The 23237-nt window shown below is 37.0% G+C and overlaps 1 protein-coding gene and 2 long non-coding RNA genes across 53 annotated transcripts in view; all 3 read right to left on the bottom strand.

The window, feature by feature from the left end:
• The window catches only part of LOC103704283, a 32762-nt gene extending 23835 nt beyond the window's left edge, over nt 1-8927 (bottom strand). For 47 of the 50 annotated variants that reach the window (XR_005515065.1, XR_005515072.1, XR_005515077.1 and 44 more), the window contains exon 1: nt 58-8921. This is a non-coding gene — a long non-coding RNA (uncharacterized LOC103704283). Of the gene's footprint in view, nt 1-57 lie in introns of all 50 variants that reach the window. The other 3 variants (XR_005515081.1, XR_005515091.1, XR_005515075.1) reach the window with 3 other exon arrangements.
• A 1698-nt stretch (nt 8928-10625) lies between these two features.
• Nucleotides 10626-13382, bottom strand: LOC113462544. The gene is made up of 4 exons (XR_003385080.2): nt 13056-13382; nt 12902-12969; nt 11576-11692; nt 10626-11497 (listed from the first exon to the last, which is right to left on the bottom strand). It is a non-coding gene; the product is annotated as an uncharacterized LOC113462544 (long non-coding RNA).
• A 3052-nt stretch (nt 13383-16434) lies between these two features.
• LOC103704285 (thioredoxin-like protein AAED1, chloroplastic) lies at nt 16435-22900 on the bottom strand. 2 transcript variants are annotated; one of them, XM_039134161.1, is made up of 8 exons: nt 22424-22900; nt 21395-21441; nt 21191-21305; nt 20381-20425; nt 20204-20302; nt 19972-20067; nt 19702-19854; nt 16435-16932 (listed from the first exon to the last, which is right to left on the bottom strand). In XM_039134161.1, exons 1-7 carry the CDS (start codon nt 22709-22711, stop codon nt 19735-19737), a joined length of 810 nt encoding a protein of 269 aa, XP_038990089.1. In that variant the 5' UTR covers nt 22712-22900; the 3' UTR covers nt 16435-16932; nt 19702-19734. The 2 variants fall into 2 exon arrangements, with proteins under 2 accessions (XP_038990089.1, XP_038990090.1); XM_039134162.1 differs by having other exon boundaries at nt 20204-20263; nt 22424-22899.
• Nucleotides 22901-23237: the final 337 nt, after the last annotated feature.

Genomic DNA, 23237 nt, shown 5'->3' on the forward strand with positions numbered 1-23237 from the left:
CATCACTAGTGAAAACAAGGAAGAAAAAAGGGAATTGAGAAAAATGTGAGAAACAACCTCCATACAACTCATATCTGTAATATTCTTTCCAGAATGACAACACATCCTAAATCTGATCACAGCTTGGTATGTAAGTCTGATTTCTGGTTAAGAACAAGAAAGTAGAACGCCAGAGTATTTTAAAAGGAAAGAGTTTATAAGAGCCAAATTAAAAAGAACATTTCAGAACCCCCATGAGGAAAAACTTCATCAAAGCTGCAACAGTAACAAGGTGTTGATCAACATTTATCCATGGGAGAACATCCATGAGAGAAAGGAAAGCTAGTCAATGCAAACCTAAATCACTATGGCGTGCAAAATGCACCCTTCAAAAAGATTACACCATCCAGAAATGTGATGATATACTTATATCCTGATTAACAAGGATCAAAAAAAATACTTGCTAATATAATCATTAATACTGTATACAAAACATCTCTCCCAAATATTGACAACCTAGTGCCGTATGTCCACTAACAAGTTAGATTTCAAGTCTAGGACAATTGAGAAGACAAAAGTCAGAAGAAGTTAACAACAATGCATATAAAAAACAAGTTGAAGAGAGAAAGTTGAAACCTACTCTATGCAAGTACTCTCCCAAGCATTGAAACCTATGGCCTTAACTCCTGTCATCGTCTGGCCTTCAATTCCATCCACTGAATAGAAAACAGGCCATCAAGAATGCAATGGTCAACAAGTGTGAAACATACTTCCAAGAAAAAATGACTTAAAACAAAATGAAGGTAAAAAAGAATGTTTCAAACCTCGTGACAGAGTCATCTCAACCAAAACATCTTCCAAGACAAATAGTAGCAGAATAGACACTAGTTACCAAACAGAATATATTCGAGAAAACAGACCAACAGGTATAACCTAAAATGCTACCAAGTTAGACATATCACCTTCGCAAATATCATATCCTCCGACTCCAAACATCATCAACCTATTAACAGATTATACGACAAGACAACATTTATAAAAAGAGCAAGTTGTTAATTAAAAAGGAGAGAAAATATCTAAAAAGGAGAGGAAAAAAAAAAGCAAAAAAATAAAAAACAAATGCCACAGAATGGCATTTAATGCCACCAAGGTTCGTCGTACCTGTACCAAATCCCGTACCGGTGCCACACTAGCATAGGCGTACCGAGTGACGGTACAGTACGGTATGCGGTATGCCAAACGTACCGACACTAGCGTACCGATACCGGTACCCATCGATACGGATACGGTACGTCCGGTACCAACCGGTACAGCATACCATAAATGCCACTCTATAGCATTAAATAGCCCACGCGGGCTGGCAGCCCTCGTGGGCGTGCCACCCCTCGCGCGGGCACGATTCCCAGCTTAAGAATCGGCCGCAGGCACAGTTAACTGCCCCACGCGTGGACACGCGGGTAAAATGATTTTGGGGCATTGCGAACCAGCCTGGATCGCACCGGTACAAGTACGGAATCGTTTTTATATGCTGTACCGTACCGGTGCCTGTCGGCACTGGGTCGGTTCAGCATACCTTGACCCCCTCTGTACAAAATCATCTCTTTCAAGCATCGATAAATCATGGTCTTTAATTCCAATCTCCGAATAATGGGCATGGAAGACATAGATATATGCAGGTATTATTTAAAATCGTTAAAATAGAATATGTTAGATAAAACTCCCTGAATTAAAAGTGCCTCAAACAGAACCTCCCACAAGACTGCAAAAATAAAAAGAAATAGATCAATGCAATCCTCAATATAACGTCTACAAGGAACGACTAATACTAATTGACAAAATCTAAATCGCTATCGAGTATGAAAAAACCCCATCCATCATCATGTCCTACCAAATGTCAGCAACCCATGAAAACAAGTTTGATCACTAATGAACAAGGAGGCCAGGGAAAATATCAGTAGATAAGAAATCAACATTAACAAAACCTACCAACTACACAAAAAAATTGAAGGAATATGTCCAGTAATACAATCTCTTGGAAAGAGAGCAACAGGACAAGTAACAACTACAATTAAAAAAATTAATTAGCAATAAGTATAAATCTAACCACTATCAATGGCACAATCCTCCATATCATTGATTTGGCAAATAATAACCCCTTGGTGAATCATCCATTACAGGAACCATTCTAAACAAGATGAAAGTGAAACATGTGAGCCAACCGCTAAATAATGAAACCTAAATGCAAAAAAGAATGACAGAATAAAGCAATACGAATATGAACCAAGTCTTGCAAAGTACTTTATACAGGGGCATCACAAAATTTCTAAACAAGATGGAAGTGAAACATATGAGCCAATTGCCAAATAATGCAACCTGCAATTAAATAGGCATGACAGAATAAAGCAATTCAAATACGAACAACCTTGCAAAGTACTCTATACAGGGGCATCACTAAACAAGAAGAATCTCTCATAACCTGATTGAACAACCTTAAAATAAATAAAATATATATAAATAACAAAAATAAATAGGTACACAAATATACAAATGAACGAATGAAAAAATATCCAAGAGGTGTAAAAAAGGGTTGCATTCAAACTCTAGTTGCTTGCTTGAGTTGCAGCAGAAGATGAAGACATACACATTAAACTTGGGCATGCTTCAAGAATTGATTGGAAACAGTATATAGCCACCAATAACCCAACAAAAGTGCAGCCACTTATGCCAAAGTACACAATCTTCAGCAGCAGACCACCATATAATAGAAGCAACTGCCGAAAAAGGATGTAAATGTCACCGGCAAACAAGTTCTGAAAACTCCAGGCAGTGAAGAATAGAAGGAAATACAATACGGTACTCATCACGAATATCGCAAAAGCCTATGGTAAAATTAATGTTAGCTCCTCATAAACACAATCCCCCTGGCAACAACAAATCACAAAATACTGAAGAGATGAGACAGCTGAAGGACACATCTTCTTTGCAAAATAGGATCGCATATACACCGGTGTTTGCTCAGTGCCTTTTCTAAGTCTTGTTTCCAAGCTATGATCTGTTGAGTCTGCTTGCCACAAACTAGATTGGCCAAATCACACTACATGAACAAAAATTAAGATACATATCACAATCAAGTGGAGAAGCCCCCTCATGAGAAATCAATCTTAACTCCAGCCTCTGCAGTACTTGGTATTCTCATCAACTGAAGCTCGAAAACCATGGTAAAATACATCAAAACTAGAACTATTTTTAGGCTATCAAATTGCAGATTTACACAATTAGACTCGCTATCAAATGCAGAAAAACCATAACTCAAAGAACAAGTCCTTCACAAAATTAATGGTACCTTGCCTTAACGATTATAACAACCAATGTAGTCCCTGAGTAACTGCAAGAACAAGTAATAATTGCCATCTAACTCATCAAGAGTACGAATAAAAAATGGCACCTGATATATCAGAATCGCTATCAGAATCACTATCCCAACCATAAATTTCTAAACAAGATGGAAGTGAAACATATGAGCCAATTGCCAAATAATGAAATCTACAATTAAATAATCCCCCGAAATCCAAAGAAGAACCAAAGGACGGATTCTGTAAACGGAAACCTCAAAGAAGAACCAACAATTCCAGATTCTGTAAAGTGCAGGATGGATTCATCAACAAACAATAATCCCCCGAAATCAACTGCTCCAGCCTAGGGATGAAACAAATCCAACAAATTAGCCACCAAAGGACGGAACGGGAAACCTACGAAAAAGAACCGATAATTCCCGATTCTGTAAAACGTATTCATCAAGAAACAATAATCCCCCCCAAATCATTTGCACCGGCCTAGGATGAAAGAAATCCAACGTATCAGCCACCAAATGCCGGAACGGAAACGCACGAAAAAGAACCAATAATTCCAGAATTGTAAAACGTAGGATGGATTCATGAAGAAACCTAATCATTCCAAATCAACTCCAACAGGCAAAGATAAACAAAATCCTACGAATCAAACAGAAACCTTTGAAGAAGAGCAAATAATTGATGAATTCATCAAGAATTCGAGATCACTCCAAGGCAAGTGCATCGACCGACAATAACTCAAAATCCGACGAATTAACCACAAAATATCAAGAAACCCTTAAGTTTCACCAGAAGTGCAAGACCATGAAAAGTTGTAACAGCAGGAGTGATGATTAACACATTCTGACAAGCAAGGCTAAAGGAAAAAAGATTATCAATACGATCAATAATACCACCAAAGGCGAGCGACCGCCTCTATACAAATCATCTCTCGCAAACATTGACGATCTATAGCACATTAATTCTGATGACAATTTAGGTTCAAATCTGATCCTAAATAACATACTATTGAGAAGATAAAAGTCAGCAAATAGAGACAACCATACATATGGAAAACAAGAGATAATAAAAACCTCAGATCCCCCACAAAAAAGTGCATCCAAGAACCTCCAAGAAACATGGCTGCAAGATTGCAATAATAATACAGAAAGCAACGAACATCCATCCTAAACAAAATGTTCATAAAAAATGTTGATTTACACAAATAGAATCGCTATCAAATCGAGAAAAACCATAACTCAAAAAACAAGTCCTTTACGATATTTATGGTACCTTGCCTTAAATTATCCCAACCAATGTAGCCCCTGAGTAACTGCAACAAGTAATAATTGACATCTACCTCATCAGGAGTATGAATAAAATGACACCATGTATCAGAAACACAATCAGAATCACTATCCCAACCATAAATTTCTAAACAAGATGGAAGGGAAACATCTGCGCCAATTGCTAAATAATGAAACCTACAATTAAATAAGCACGACAGAATAAAGCAATTCAAATACGAACCACCTTGCAAAGTACTCAATACCGGGGCATCCCTAAACAAGAATAATCTCTCATAACCTGAATAAACAACCTTAAACTAAATAAAATATATAGAAATAACAAAGATAAATAGGTACACAAATATATAAATGAATGAATGAAAAAATATCCAAGAGATGAAAAAAAGGGTTGCCATTCAAACTCTAATTGCTTGTTTGAGGTGCGGCAGAAGATGAAAACATACACATCAAACTCTAATTGCTTGCTTGAAGTGATTGGATACATTATATAGCAACCAACAACCCAACAAAAGTGCAGCCACTTATGCCAAAGTACACAATCTTCAGCAGCAGACCACCATATAATAGAAGCAACTGCCGAAAAAGGATGTAAATGTCACCGTTAAGCAAGTTCTGAAAACTCCAGGCAGCGAAGAATAGAAGGAAATACAATACGATACTCATCACGAATATCGCAAAAGCCCATGGTAAAATTAATGTTAACTCCTCATAAACACAATCCCTCCGGCAACAACAACAAATCACAAAATACTGAGGAGATGAGACAGCTGAAGGACACATCTTTGCAAAATAGGATCGCATATTGCCACAAACTAGATTGGCCAAATCGCACTACATGAACAAAAATTAAGATACATATCACAATCAAGTGGAGAAGCCCCTTTATGAGAAATCAATCTTAACTCCAGCCTCTGCAGCACTTGGTATTCTCATCAGCTGAAGCTCGAAAACCATGGTCAAATACATCAAAACTAGAACCACTTTCAGGCTGCTTAATGATACCACTATGATGCCTCTTCAACCATATATGATAATATCAAAAGAAAGGAATCGTGCGCCAACCGAACACATGGAATCCATAGAACCAGGGAAAAAAGAAGCTGTCTATTTAATCATATGATAAATAATGCTAAACCAAAAGAAAATTCCAGCCAACTCTTAAGAACACTAATAGAATCAAAGAGCACAACAGATGTGCCAATCAACCCGAATCTACCCCCGCAATCCTCAATTAACCGAACCAAGAACTGCAAATCCTCGAAGAACAATAAATTCCAAAATCTGAGAAGCATGAGTTGAATACCTCACAAAGTGTTTCAACCAAAGACAACCCAAATCCAGCAAATAAACCACCAAAGATAGAACAGAAACCTCCCTCGAAAGAAGCACAAATGATTCCAGATCCGAAAAGCGCAGGACAAATTTATCAAGAAACCCTAGCAAGGGACCAACCCGACAGCCGAAGATCAAATGGAACCCTCGAAGAAGAACCAACAATTCCAGATTCTGTAAAACACAGGACAGACTCATCAAGAAACAATAATCCCCCAAAATCAACTGCTCCAGCCAAGGGTGAAAGAAATCCAACGAATCAACCTCCAAAGGCCGGAACGGAAACCCACAAAAAAGAACCAATAATTCCAGTTTCTGTAAAACGTTGGATGGATTCATGAAGAAACCTAATCATTCCAAATCAACTACAACCGGCAAAGATGAACAAAATCCAACGAATCAACTACCAAAGGTCCAACAGAAACCCTTGAAGAAGAGAAAATAATTGACGAATTCATCGAAAATTCGAGATCACTCCACATCAAGCGCATCGACCGACAAGAACTCAAAATGCGATGAATTAACTACGAAACAGCAAGAAACCTGGAAGTAGACAACCATATGTATGGAAAACAAGAGGTAAAATAGCCTCAGAACCCCCACGAAAAAGTGCCTCCAAGAACCTCCAAGAAACTTGGTTGCAAGACTGCAATAATAATACAGAAAGCAACGAACATCCATCCTAAAAAAAATGTTCAAAAAAAAAAGCTGATTTACACAATTAGAATCGCTATCAAATGCAGAAAAACCATAACTCAAAGAACAAGTCCTTTACAAAATTGATGGAAACTTGCCTTATCGATTATCCCACCAATGTAGCCCCTGAGTAACGGCAACAAGTAATAATTGACATCTACCTCATCAAGAATACGAAAAAAATGGCACTTCATATATCAGAATCACTAACCCAACCATAAATTTCTAAACAAGATGGAAGTGAAACATATGAGCCAATTGGCAAATAATGAAACCTATAATTAAATAAGAATGACAGAATAAAGCAATTCAAATACGAACCACCTTGCAAAGTACTCTATACAGGGGCATCACTAAACAAGAAGAATCTCTCATGACCTGAATGAACAACATTAAACCAAATAAAATAAATATAAATAACAAAGATAAATAGGTACACAGATATATAAATGAATGCATGAAAAAATATCCAAGTGAAAAAAAGGGTTGCCATGCAAACTCTAATTGCTTGCTTGACGTGCAGCAGAAGATCCACATCAAACTTGGGAATGCTTCAAGAAGTGATTGGAAACAGTATATAGCAACCAACAACCCAGCAAAAGTGCAGCCACTTATGCCAAAGGACACAAGCAGACCACCATATAAAACAAGCAACTACCAAAAATGCATGCAAATGTCACCGGTAAACAAGTTCTGAAAACCCCAGACAGCAAAGAATAGAAGGAAATATAATACGATACTCATCACCACTATCACAAAAGCCTATGGTAAAATTAATGCTAACTCCTCATAAACACAATCCCTCCGGCAACAACAACAAATCACAAAATACTGAAGAGATGTGACAGCCGAACGACACATCTTTGCAAAATAGGATCGCACATTGCCACAAACTAGATTGGCCAAATCACACTACATGAACATAAATTAAGATGCATATCACAATCAAGTGGAGAAGCCACCCTATGAGAAATCAATCTTAACTCCAGCCTCTGTAGCACCTGGTATTCTCATCACCTGAAGCTCGAAAACCATGGCCAAATACATCAAAACTAGAACCACTTTCTGGCTGCTTAATGAAACCACTACGATGCCTCTCCAACCATAAATGACAATATCAAATGAGAGGATTCATGCACCAACCGAACACAAGGAATCCACAGAACCATATAAGACCGGCAATGCTTAGCCAAAATATATATCTAGCCAACTCTTAAGAACACTAATTGAATCAAAGAGAACAATAGATTCGACAATCAACCCGAAACCACCCCTGAAATCCTCAATTAACTGAACCAAGAACTAGAAATCCTCGAAGAAGAACAATAAATTCCAAAATCTGAGAAGCATGAGTTGAATACCTCACAAAGTGTTTCACTTTCATCCAACGACAACCCAAATCCAGCGAATAAACCACCACAGATAGAACAGAAACCCTCGAAAGAAGAACAAATGATTCCATATCCGAAAAGGGCAGGACAAATTCAGCAAGAAACCCTAGCAAGGGACCAACCCGACAGCCGAAGATCAAATGGAACCCTCGAAAAAGAACCAACAATTCCAGATTCTGTAAAATGCAGGATGGATTCATCAAGAAACAATAATCTCCCCAAATCAACTGCTCCAGCCTAGGATGAAACAAATCCAACGAATCAGCCACCAAAGGCTGGAACGGAAACCCACGAAAAAGAACCAATAATTCCAGATTCTGTAAAACGTATTCATCAAGAAACAATAATCCCCCCAAATCATCTGCACCAGCCTAGGATGAAAGAAATCCAACGTATCAGCCACCAAATGCCGGAACGGAAATCCACGAAGAAGAACCAATAATTCCAGATTCTGTAAAACGCAGGACATTAAACAATGATCACCCCAAATCAACTCCTCCAGCCTAGAATGAAAGAAATCCAACGAATCAGCCACCAAAAGCCGGAACGGAAACCCGCGAAGAAGAACCAATATTTCCAAATTCTGTAAAACGTAGGATGGATTCATGAAGAAACCTAATCATTCTAAATCAACTGCAACCGGCAAAGATAAACAAAATCCAACGAATCAACTACCAAGGGTCCAACGGTAACCCTTGAAGAAGAGAAAATAATTGACGAATTTGTCAAGAATTCGAGATCAATCCACGAAACAGAAAGAAACCCTTAAGCGCACGATAACTCAAAATGCAGCAAGAAACCCTTAAGCGCTCGGTCGACCGATGATAACCCAAAACTCAGCGATAAAATTACTCACCGGAGCGAAGCCCACCGGGCAACCTACACCACCCCGGACGAGTCTTCGGGAATCCGAGGTCTCCTGCTATTTATAGACGAAACGGTGAAGGAGGAACGGTGGAGATTGAACGGGTAAGAGAGAAGCAACGATTAGATGGGTTGGATTGGTTTCTCGAGGCGGTGGGACAGGTTTTAATCTCTTGGTCGGTGTTGGATTAGGACTGCGTCCACCGCACGCGCATGAGTCAGTTTGGTCCCGGATTTCAGACTCGTCCAGACTCACGTAGCCAAGGTAATCAAAACTATGGGCTGCCTTGCAATTTGGTGCATGGATTTTTTTTAAAAAAATAACAATAAAAAAAAGTTGGATCAAAAGTGGCAACTTGTAATATTATTAAAATGATAAAAAAAAAAACACAATTCCAGAGAGGTGACTAGCGGAAGTATTAGTCTGATAGGTTGATCTTTGCCATTTACATTTCTGTTTCTTGATGCCCATCATAGACCTAACATCTGCAGTAAAGCCTAAGAAATTTTTTGGTTTTAAAAAGACATCATAGGAAGAGATTCCAAAAAGATACAATGTTAGTGAATGTTGCAAAATAGCATTTAGGATTTTGTGGACATATTCAGGAGCTGGAAGTAAGTTGACTCATGAAACAAAAGTACAAAACATCATTCTACCGGCACTTATTTTTATTGTAAAGTTTTCTGTATTTTTTTTCCAAATGTACATAGGCATATTATTCTTTTAATGATTTACCGAGCCATCACTTAAACTGTAAGACTATTCGCGACTGAAAGCAGCATAACAGTTTTTGATTGAGGTTTGTTTGAACTTTTAGGCAAAATTCTTGCATCTGATTTTAAGGCATATTTGGTTGAAAAAAGTTGAGCTCTGAAATAAGACTGGGAATAAGTAACTTTTATTCCAGTCGTTTGATCGAACAGAGTCCATTCCTATTCCGATTCTAAAGAAAAATAGAAATTGTTCCCCAATCCCCCAAAACTCAATCTCCTAATGTTCGAATTCCATTCCAATTCCAGTCACGAATAAAACTCATTGACCAATATGACTATTCCAATTTTCATTCCAATCCATTTTGATTTTGATACCGATAGCGAACCAAACACACCCTTACATTTATTAACCAAACACATCTTTTGTAGCATCTTTGCCGATCTCTACTAGCCACAGCCTTCCCTGACCCAAACTCTGGGTTTACCCTTCAACTACAAAAGATGGCAGTTTGCCATTAGAGTCATCAAATATTTTTCCACATAAGAGGCTGGTTCCAATTCATCCCATCATACATTCTTCTAGCCCTCTCGAAAAAAGCCTCGACGTCGACTGCCTCACCACCACCACTTATTCCCTTATGTTCTCTTTATGTTCTCCAATGTAGGATCACTTATATCATGCGGTACCAAATTCCAAATAGGTCAAAATTTCAAACTTTGAACTGAATTCTAAGACCTCGTTCAAAATCTAAACTATTTTTCAGACGACAGGTGGGAAAACATCATTACAGTTATTGTTCATGACTTCTCAAAGAGCTGAGCTCCTTTAGCTTCCAATCATTTATCTAATCTAGCTTCAAACACAAGCATATCTAAATGGATGATCGAGTAATTTATTTTGCATTTGTCAATGTCAACGCCGAATCTCCAATCGTAGAAGAAGTGTAAATTTAGGTCCCCAGAAATAATAGCTGCTACCCGCAAAAGAGAATCAGATACCGACAATTAAATGAGAACATAATAGATGCAGTTTTTTTTATTGGCAAAACCCCAGCCAAATTCATGTATTCAACAGGAGGCAAGTTTCAGAATGCTCAGACAACAAGTGGAACTAGGTAGTAATGGTGGAAGACCGAGAGAGAGAGAAAAAGAGATGATGCACCCATCGATGACCATAAATGTACTTTGCGAAGGCTGGTGATGCATGAACGCTGTCTCTGTTACAAAAAGACTAATCCAGCCTGATGCAAACTCAGACCCTGCTTGGCAAAAAGGCCAAGTCCTGTTGCCCCAGGGAAATTACTCGAGCTAGATTACGAGGTTGCTCCCTTTCCTCGGCCCCAGCCTCTGCGATATATATGGAAGACGGTAGCTGCTGTTCCCCTGAAGGGCATGACCTCGCCTGCCACTCTCACTTGCAGCACCTGAGTGACATCAAATTTGTCTCATCTCCCACTTTCTTATCTTCCCCACTTTTTTCCTGCTAATGGCATTCCTTTATTAGCACACATATCTTTGGATCTGTGGTCTAGTTAACCATCCAAGCCAGGAAAAGCACATACAGAAACAATAATTATGGAAAACAGGGTTAAGAGAAAATTCCTCATTTACAGACCATTTGTGGTCTTCTCAACAAACACCAGGCTCTAACCCAATGACGCCTATTAAATTAAAAGGAGGAAAAAAAGAAAAAAGAAGAAGAAGAAATGATTCCATTTGCCCAATAGAGACGGTAGGCGAAGAATAACGTGCTCACAAGCCAGTATAAACTAGAAGTTACTTGGTGATACTTGAGGCCAGCCAAGCAAGAATCTGAATACATCACTCAGAGAAATAACTACACGCTTGGTTCCCGCTTCCACAATGATAACACGCCGGACCCCTAAAATCAAGCAGGAGGAGGATATCAAGAATGAGATTGCAACTGAGAAACTAGAACTTTATAAAGACAAAATATTACCAGGATTTGTCAATCGCTCCATCACTTGCTGCAGAGTATCAGAACGAAGACACATCTGGCTTCGCTGCCCGTTAAAGAATCCAAATGGAGCACTTGCATCTTGTCCAAGTTGCAGTGCTTGAATTTACCAGAGACAAACGGAATAGTTAAAATTTTCATTCATTTCATGCATGGTTGGCAAGATGCCACCATAGATTCAGAAGATAAAGAAAAGAAAGTCCTCCTTGGCGTTTTAGTTAAATTATTTTCTTCATACAACATGTTCTCAAGCATTTGTTGTGCAGAAGTTGAGAGCCACAAACGATGAGGTAAGGAAACTCAACACAGGAGGGTGGATCTGAAGGTTTACAAAGTACAGAAATTGAAAAACAGACCTAAATAAAATCCTATTCAAATTAAAACTAACATAACGTAATATGGGCTTAGTTCTGGATCACAAAATAAGACTTCTAAACTTTACACAAACTCAAGTATTTTTAATTGCTCATTTCAGCATTCAAATGACTGGTTAAAAACCAAATGACAAAATTTCATATGACATATTAGCAAGTCGACCGACCATCCAAAACAAGGGAACTTCACACCTGGTCCTTAGTCTGACTGCCATTTGACAACTAGCCCTAAGCCATTTTATGTCCAGTCCCTCATGTCGATCATCGAAAAGTTAAGCCTCTTTCTATATACCTGATTTATACACTAATTCACACGCCAGGGACTAAACAAAAAATGGAATAAATTTTCCATCAATGAGGACCAAACGTAAGATAACAGTAAATCTAGGTGCAGTTTTGCCCTATAGAAAAGAATATAGATGGCTAATAACTTAGTAAAGTCACATGATTGGCCCATTCTTCAGATGAAATTTACAAAAACTAATAAACAAACAGAATAAAGTGCCTAAAGAATCCCTTAGACTTTCAGAAAATGTCATGAGAGCTCCTCAGTTGTAGCCATAACCCTCTAAAACTACAAGGGGTATATGATCTAATTATTCTTGCACGAAAAATTTTCACCGGTCCATATATAGGTGGTACACCAGGACATGCAGTGTTGATCCTAACTGTACAAGAACACCACCTACTTCAGTGAATTCGCCAAGTGTAGAGAACTTGAAGGTGGCTGTCAAATAATTGTACCTTTCACTAATGACACTTACGCTACTACCACAAAATATCTATATGCTACAGAGCCTTAATATTGCTGGCCTGATAAAGAAAATACATTATAAAACCCATTAAAAATTAACCATTTTATGGATAACAAGTTAGAACCATCAACCAAATGCACTTCTCCCCAAGGTTAGACAAAAAGAATATCAGTCTTTACCTGGTGAATACTCATTTCATCAAGGTGAATATGTGAATAAGCTGTCTTTAGCCAAAGCTGTAATATCACTGTGCACGGCATAATAAAGGTTTTTTTTGGTTAAAAAAAGGAACCGAAGCATTCCATCCATACAATAAATTGAAGCATAAGATACCTTCTTGAATATGTATCCAGCAGAGAGTCACTGTCATCAACTATTGGTATTGAGCTAACTCGAGCTGTGAAGGCAATCAATACAGTAGCATAAGTCCAAGTGCACAGCAGTGAGAACAAAACCATGAAACTTGCACAGAAATAAAGATGATCATGTATTTGGAAAACAGCAAAAACAAAAAAAAACAGTATCCTCGTGGCACATTAAAAAAAAAAAATACTGCAGATTGCCTAATAACGACTTGTCACAAATTTGTATTTGCTCCCAAGTGATATACGATGTCTCATATTTCAGCCAAAAACATACATCCCTAAACATCTAGTTGACCTGCCAAGGAACTCAAAAGGATGCATTTATACAACAAACCAACTGAATTTTATGCAAATATGTTTCCACCTTCCCAGGCATCTTTTTAAGTGATAATAGTCATGTTAAAATCTTCTCTGGGAAAAGGTGAGGATAATGATTTTGTAGTATCGTTTAAAGTATCACGCTTACAATGACCAGAGATTTGCTTGGTCTGAGATAGTGGCACAAGAAGATGAACAAAGTAGTTGAAGGATACATAAAAAGCTAAGCTAGATAAATTTTCTTAGTCTGAACAATTTATATATGCTTGTAGCAATGAACACATATTTTTAAAATATTCAGTTACAATCGCATAAATGAAGTCATCTTCTTAAATTGGATTAAACATTAATCTCTTTGATAATAGACAAAACCCAGAAAACATTATCGTTCAAGAAATTGCATTATAGTTTTACATAAATAAGGAAAAAGACTCTAAAGGTAGATTTTTTTAGAGCAAAAAAGCAATAAGTTATCATACCTAGTAATCTAGACATATATGGTCCTCTACCATGTAAAAGTTCTCCTGATGGCAGATCAACAAATCAATTATCCACAGTAGAGTAAAAATGTAGAACATTTCCTTAAACAGCTGATCAATAACCTAAGATATAAAAATTGCAGAATAGGGTCATGCTTATCACACCTTGCAGTAATTTGCTGATAAATAGAAACAGCCTCCAAATACAAGGAACATGCCCTTCCTCCATCTTTCCCTAGATTGCATTGTGCAATGCCTCCTTGTTGACATCTTCCATGTCATCGCAAAGAACTAGCACACAACACCTAATGCATTCTGTGACTAATCAGATGTTCAATGTACTTAGATTAGTTTAGCTGACTCCTTGAACTGGCACATTCAAATATCCCCTAAATCAGAAACCATGGTGAAGTAGCATTCATGGGGATGTCTTAGTTATATTGAGTAAGTCCAATGACTTTCTTATATTCATTATTAAATAAAAATCATAAAGTCTCTTCATCAACTCCATGCTTGTCAAATTAAATTTCTAATTGAATATATATAACATAACGGAAATACTATAAATGATATTGTCTTCAAAAAAACATAAGGTGTTTGCAAATGGTGGTTTGAACTATTTTAGCATATCATGTGCTTTAACATGTAAGATGTATCTTTCAAAAAGATACCCTATTGCTTGGAAAAACAGTTGTATGGTTACCAATGTATGCTTGTTAGCCAATTGGTCAACCCAACAGTTTCATAGAACCAACAAGGTTTTAAAAAAAGTTAGGTCCTAGATGCAAGCTCAGAGGACAGGTCCAGCAAATGGTTATTGGGAACTACACTTGGATTTATACCAGCCAAGGATGGGCTTTAACATTACTGCAATTCAAAGCTTTATAGACACAACTTAGTACCGTTTTCAGGCCCATTTTTCACTAGGATGATATGATTTTAAGACTGCATTAGATGAATTGTGCAAAAAATGATAACCCAACAAGCTGACAACCACCAGAACCCAAATCCTTCTTGGCTGATGCATCAACCAGGTCTCTTCCTCTTGCATTCACCTCAATCCCCTCGATTTCCAATTCCACCTTTATAAAAGAGGTATAAACCAAAAATTCTTGAGATGGGGCCACCTATTCCCTTTATCATAGAGTCATATATCCAGCAAATTGTCAAATTTCGTGACTTCTTTGGAAAATACTTAATCTTCTTTCAGACAGTCCCTTTGATGCTCAATTTTATTTATCCCAGATCAAGCTCAAATCAGCTCATCTCAAAAGCATACCAACCAATTAGCAAAAATTTATCTTATACATCTCAAAGTAGTTTAAGCCCATGTCAGGCAGATGTAAGGGAGGCTACGAACAACCCTGCCTGGCATACTAATGCAACATTAGAAGTAATAGCATGTACATATTGCCTATTAGTTTAGGGGACATGTCCATTTCATCCATCTGAACTAATTACATTAAAAAATCAAATTATCCTCAACCTATGCATAGCAGAACTAAAATATCAAAGCTTTTTTTTAGTTGGATAAAACTGATTACTTTAAAGTATCTATAGGTTCTCAATCTAAATAAATGGCTCATATTATTGTATGCTTCCAGCAATACTACATACAATTTATTATATAGCTAATAAAGTTCAATAATATGTCATTATTTACAATCTATCACCAATGTAAAATCTCAAGCAGCCCACTAAAACTAGAAATCTCATCAGTCAAGGAAGCTTCAGCTAAAACTGGTTCCATTCAGTCCAGCTCAGCTGAAACTAACACCGACACACATATACGCACAGGTGCATGCACACGCGCACACACGAGAAAAACAATTAACTTGGAATTCCATATTTTTTCAGTTAAAACTTGCTCATGGACAATCGGTTGAGAGTTCGCAGCCAGCCAGAAAGCAAGCACTGCCCTTTAACTTTGGGATCCAAATTTGTTGGTCTCATATCTGACCTGCTTAGTTTGAAGCTTAAGCTGAATATTTCGGACTTAAGTCAGGATGAGCATGAGTTGAACCTGGAATCTACCAAATCCTCAATAATTTATTGAGATAATAAATTTTAAAATGATGCATGCAGGACTTGGAACCAAAGTTACTGGTAATAATTTCTAGCAGCATTACCAAAACCCATTCGATTACATCCATGTTGAACCCCACTAAAGGTCGGGTCTTAAATGAACTACGGGGCTCTCTTTCTGTTCCCTTATAAACAAGCCTTCTAATACGAATACACCTCACGTAGATCCTGCATTTAGTTGCAGGTCGGAGAAGGGTTTAAAAAGAACAAAAGCTTCTTTATTCCCCATATACCAATTATAGCCTCCAACCGCATTTTCAAACATTGGTAGAGCTACTTTTTTCTATCTAACTTGGATTAAACTATTCTTTCATATAGATTGGAGTAATTTATTCCATGACAAAGTACATTGCAAATACACCTATCCGTTAGAAGCTAAAACTATCCCCATCTATCCCTCACACGCATCCTACACGTCAGATTACAGCCAATCTGAAATATAATTCCTGAATACAAGTCCTATCAGAATTAAAATAGATAAAATATTAATACAAAAGTTCACCAACAAGTAACCTTATACGAGTATCACTGCCTTAAAACAATAGTAAGAATCCACATATTTACATGCTCCAGATAGCGATTGAACACAACAAAGACCACCTCTCCCAGTGTTCAGGCAGTGTCTTTTTACAAACAGAGAGAGGACCTCATACCTCACATTACAAGTAAATGCTCTCCAATGTAACATCGCATGTTCCCATATGAAGTTCGTACAAAGGAACCATTAGTAAAATACATATGGGAAATTGAAGCTTTTGCAGTCATCGTACCCACTAGCAATAATTCAAATCTACTTAAAAATATTCATCACAAGCAACACCATCAAGAACTCCAACCATCTTAATGTATTTATAATCAGCTGCCAAGATGTTGCATTCTTTTCGCCCTAAAGCCGATGCTTATGGAACAACAGGCAAATAATCAGCATGCCACTAGGCTTCCGATTTACTTGTCCTTCATAACCTGGAAAAATACGAACGTATTCCAACAACAACAAGTTAAAAGATTTGGTCCCCAGGCTGACAAATTTTCACAAAGGCCATGTAACTAAGAACTTCTCATGATGAATTTTAATCTACTCAGTGGGAATCTAGAAGACAGTAACAGTCTGATAAAACCACATTCTTACAAAAGGTTTGCTAATCACATGGTAAAAATAAATAAATAAATGAATAATACAAGTCTGCACGTGAAGGATCTGGCATTTAAGTTGATAAATTGACATAGAGAGCATATTACTCCTAAAAAATATACCTAGGAGCTCTGCAGAGGTCAACAACACACTTCGCACATTCAAGATATGCAAAGAGTATGGTCTAGGAAATATATATCTAGGAAATATAATCCTTAGTTTGTCTACGCCCAGTATTGAGTTATGCATGTGAACTTGCTAAGCAACATTAATATCTTTGGGAAGAACCTAATGAAGCTATTTTAATTTTTTTATTATATTTGGGAAATACAGATTCTCAGTGATATATTAGACAATGATCTCCAAGGAAAATGAAAATGACATGATGCATATTAATAGGTATGCCATAACCATAAGAACAGTTATTACACCTTGCAGGACGCCTAAATAAATAGTGAAAAATTATTCTTCTGAAAGAAGACATTAACTTAGGGATCCAGACACCCCTGTGAACCTATTCCAATTCCTTGGTCTCGATTTCAGGCACATCAATAATGTCAATACTGAGATGTGCAACTTATTGCATTGAGTACAAAGGACATTCGTAGTGAGCACTAAATCATGAGAGAGAGAGAGAGAGAGAGAGGAATTTCCTTTAGCTGGTTATCAAGTGTCAAACAGTTCTTTAAGAATTCAATCAAAACAAAGGAAAATGAAGGTTCTGTGCAACCAGAGGACACATGTTTGAAAGCTTAAGAAGAGAGCCTTAACCAAATACGTGTACTGTGTAACATGAAAAAGAAAATTGAGGGACATCCATGATTGAGAAGTCATATCCAATCTTTACAGATGAACTTCAACAAGTGGATTGAAAGCTAGAGAATGGTCAGGAAGCTGCAAATCAACATGGATTGGGTAAAACTGCAAATGAATAAAATGACTCTTGAAATGAATAGAATAACTCTTGCCCATCTTTTGTTCAAGGAGGGGGAAATGAATTCCCACCCTTATAAATAAATAGAAAATTCGGTATATGTGAAATTAGTCCATAGTAGTCCAAAGGACTATTTGAAATTTTCCCGTTAAAAGTATTAACATGCATTAACCAAAAGCTCTTAGATGTGCATGGTATTGTCATACTGCTTAAGTAGACCAATGTTCACCAACATGTCAAAATTACTGCATCGTTAAAATATCTTGATAATTATGTTTGAATACTATACAATATCATTTAATAAAATTTCTATATAATCCATTTTTCAATTTCAGTTTTCACCCAAGGCAAACAGGTATCGTCCCATTATGTCAAGCATGGTTATATAGTAATAACTATTACAAATAAAATGAGTATAAGTAGCATCACGACCAAGAAGAAGAAACAGAAACAAAACAAAACCTATATGCAGCTACATCTGTTCCTCAACAACTAGTAAATTTGTGCTACAGAAGACTTAAAAAAGAAGCAGAAACATCTGAAGGTAGTCTAAATGGACCCTATTTAGCCACCAATCAATTCATATTGATCCCACAGACCCTAGCAAATCTTTCAACATTCCTAATGTGGTTGAAGTGCATCCACAAAGAATGGGCAAAATGACAATTTTTTTATGAAGAAAAAAGCCACACCATTTCCTATCCCAGATCACACAATATACAATTTAGACCTGAGACCCAGTCCCCATTCCTCATATTTTAAATGCTTACAATTCAATCACTGATTGCCAATTGAACAACCAATTATTTATGAAAAGGTAAACGAATTTGATTGAAAACAATTCATTAGTGTTCCATCACGAAAGTTCTTGAATTTCCCTCCTGACCTCCAACATTGAGAATCTGACAGTTCCACTAGCTGCACAATTCCTGGCTGCTTTTGGAATCAATCAGCTACCTAAAAGAAGAAGCTCCTTCCCTTGTGCCTAAAAATGTACAACAACATGAAGAAAAAAACTATGATACAAAGCATGCACTCAAAGACACATAATATTTTCCACTTTCTGTTCTCCATGCTCCTGATGTTGCATCAAATAGCAGTAATAAAAAAAAAATGCTGAATCAACCATATGATATCTCATGTATGATAAAAATGTAGAGGAACACCTGTTGAAGCTCTACAATCATGTGAACCCTTCCCATCAAAAAGTTCTCCATGCATAATGTGATGCAATCCTAAGAACATTAGTATGACCTACAGAAAATGTTTAGGATTTCCTTCTCTACAAAAGCAGCCAGTTCCAGCATCCAGACAGAGATAGAGACACAGTCCATGTCAAGCAATGCATTTTTATATTTAAGTAGAATACCATAAGATGGAAATAGTTAGTAGATGCCAAGTCTTAGTTTGCATGGTTCGGTAAATATGAAAAATTCTGACCTGCAAACTGACAATAATACTTGAAACATAACCGTGTGTGCCAGGTATGTGCATAGTCAAGTTCACAATGACACAGTTAAAGCATTTCTCAGATTATCAAGCTATGGCTGATTCTAAACAATTATTAAATATGACTAATTGTAAGAGTAAGTACTCTTTAATGTAAATAACAAGAGACATATCGCCTGCACCAAGAAAACAAAAGCCATATCACTTGATGACTTACCAACTATACATATTTATAATCAGCAAACTAGAGTCATGCAACTGGAACCTTGCAGCAGACATCAAAGATTTCATCTAAAGGTGCATGATCACCTGTCCCTTCATCTTTTCTTGCATATAACAACTGCTTCCCTTTGAATACAAACATACCACCCTAATAAAAAAAGACAATTTAATTGAGGAATTTGGAATTGTGAAGTAATCAACTAATTAGCAAGATTGGATGTTAATGATAAAGCCTCTTGAGCATAGAGAACAGAAAAAATATGACCTGTTGTAAGACACTGGCCTTATCATCTGGAGTGGCTGTAATTGTATAGTTCCTTACTGCTTTCTTGAGAGAATCAAATCTTGAAAACACTTTGGCCTGTTACATGAAAGTCAGGAAAAAAAAGAGAAAGAAGTATGTAAATAACATCGTGGATATTAAATTGATTTTGTTTTTCCTTCATCAGCGCAAATTATATAGATAATGCAATTTTGAGAACAAAAATAATACTTACACTGGCTGGATTGAAAAAGGTACGTCTCAAACCATAATATAGGCCCAAAACATCATATGCCTGAAAAATACCATGATATAGGCCCAAAACATCATATGCCAGAAAAATTAAGGTATGGGAGCCTTTGCCCATGGAAATTCAGGCAAAATAAATAGGAATTATAGCATGACTCATCACCTTGCGGTCTGGGTCTGCATAGAGGCAATCCAGTGGAAATGGTAGCTGCATAATGCAAAGACTTAGATATCAACTAACACAGAAACTAGTGCATCAATTCCTATAGGTGGCTTTCCTTTCTTGACAATGATAAATAGAAGTTTCATAATAAAAGTTTCTCATCTGAGAGGAAAGAGATGGGAAAAAGATCCCAGACCAACTATTATTAGAATTTACATGCCAGAATGTAGACTATCAGCAATTCAAAAATTCATGCTTCCCCAATTTAGAAAGGATGAATCATGAGATAATCACTGCAAACTTATGATCAAGTAATAGAATTGGTTGATGATATATGCAAATTTGATTAGACGCCTAAAATAAGAAAGTGAGCAGGACTGCGTTTTCTGCTATTGGATTTAAGCATATGCTATGGCCGCATTTGATTTACAGAAAACAGTCTTGGAGGGAAATTGCATCCACTGAAGAAACTGTCTAGGAAAAACCAAGCCATTTCCAAGTTCTCATGAGATTTAGAACAAGTTGATGCCAAACAACAAGACGTTACTTGGTAAGTTTACCACCTCTTGGAAAGCCATTATTGTTACAAACAGCAATGCCTCAACACCCAACCACGTCCGCTAAAAATTCAACCAACATTATTGAGAGATGGAGTCATCTAAAATAACCAATCAAATGGCTCGGTTCTAGTCACCACAAGGAAAAAGCATGCCACGGTACCTCAAGTGTATAAGCTAAAAAATCCATGTTCTGCATGTTTATCACATTAAACTTAACTCTAAAAAATTATAAAACTAGGAGGATGAATACCCGGTCAGCAAGAATACGAGCTTTGTCAGGAGTGCCAACACCGACTGCAATTAGTTTAACACCAGCTGAGTCAAATCTTGGTTTTGCATCTTTCAGAACAGAAGCAAGTTCCCAGCTTAAGAATATGAACAAAGGAAAGGAATTATGGTCATGTTCTGATAAAAAAGAACAATAATCCTTTTCTACTAGTGATTACCCTCTCACCAGCAAAAACACCCAAAATGCCTCAGAAGTGCAACCACAGCCATTCCCTGGTAAACCATTTAGTTGCAGAAAGAGTATCAAGATAATGATACAAAGGAACAATAAAGAAAAAGACTTGTATATTATTTTTGGGTTACATTTTATGAAACAGATCATAGATAAGGGAAATAAGCAAACCGTCATGACGTGCTTTATATAATTCTTTCTAACAGTTAACATCAAAAATCTTTTTGTGGTCATTCTTCACATTTTCATATACTTCAACCAAGTACAGGAGCCCCCTCTGGTGCATTCTTTCTGGTTCCTTTGTGAAACATTAAACAACTTCAATGTAGTATTACCTTGCTTTATACTTGGTCCACTCTACTCCTAAACTTACATTTAGACTAAAGTTATAGTTCTATACTTTCTAATATTTCCACTCGATGTCAAGTTATCTCTGCCACACTTATGTTATGCACAAACATTCTCATATACAATGTCAAATTCTTCAGTAAAATGTGAAAATATTTTCTAGAATGTTTCACAAAAAATTGGAAACCAGGAACGAAACACTCACTTTTGTTTTGCATGTAGCATAGCTAATATCACCAAATATTTTTTAGAATGTTTCATCACAAACAAAAAATTGGAAACCAGCCAAAAAACACTCACTTTTGTTTGATTTATTTCTCTTTTAATAAATCGGGTGGATTTTCCTCCACGTTTTCTTTTATATATATATATATATATATATATATATATATAAGTTACAGTCAGAGGCTTTTCTTTCTTTTTCCTAGGGTAAAATCAGAGGCTTTTCCTTGATTTGTTCCTCAAAAACTTCCTAAAGAGTACTCCCTCCCTGGAATTCGATGGAGTAATCAATTCGTACATTTCCAAAAGACTCGAATTCCACCAACCCATGCAGTTTACAGTAATACTGTCTCGAATCAAAATTTCCAATCACAAAATCACCGTACGAGTAGAATATGAAAAAAAATTGAAGGAGAGAAAAAGGGAAACAATTAGGAGGAGGGAGGGTTTGACCTCGTTCTGATCCCACAGATCCCTAAATAAGACGGACTCCCCGGTGGACGCGACGAGGATGCTGACATCGCCGAGAGCGTCGACGGCGGTCGAGTCGAAGCCGGACGTGGGAGAAGCCCTGACAGCGGAGGGAGCGGAGCCCATCGAGTCCGTTCGCCGGATCACCGGCGGGAGGAGACGGCGGCGAAGGTGGGAGATGGGGAGGGTAGAGGGTTGTGGAGGAGAAGAGAAGGGCAGGAAGGAACGAGGCGAAGGGGATAAGGAGGAAGAGAGGGAGAGGGTCGCCATTTAATTTAATTCGGGGAAGAGCGAAAAGGCCTAACTTAACCAATTGATTTAATTGAATTTAATGAACGCTTTTTTTGGTCTCCCGTTTTCCGGGCACGGCGGAAGGTGAGAAGAAGAACAAGAAGAGTGAGAGCGAGGTCTGTGGTTGAGGAGAGACCGGCGGGATGCCCGCCAGCACCAGGCGTGCAGCGAAAAAAAAAAAAAACGAATACTTAGAAATTTAAATATACATGGATATTTTTAAAAAATTTATATTTATTTCTATATCCCTATAAAATATTATTTTTTTATAAATATTCCAAATATAATAATTCTTTTAATACTGATAATAAAAACTATTTTATTTTAATTTAAAATAAAATAAAATTTTGAAATTATTTTTTTCACTGTGATCATCTTAAATATTTTTTTACGTCTATCAACAATATTTTAGTTCTTTTAATTTAAAACTGTTAATTTTTTAATAACATTAAATGATATAGGTACATATACAAAAATAAAGATAAAAAAAATTAGGATAGCAAAA

Source organism: Phoenix dactylifera, chromosome 15 (genome assembly GCF_009389715.1).
Source record: "Phoenix dactylifera cultivar Barhee BC4 chromosome 15, palm_55x_up_171113_PBpolish2nd_filt_p, whole genome shotgun sequence".
Taxonomy (NCBI): domain Eukaryota; kingdom Viridiplantae; phylum Streptophyta; class Magnoliopsida; order Arecales; family Arecaceae; genus Phoenix; species Phoenix dactylifera.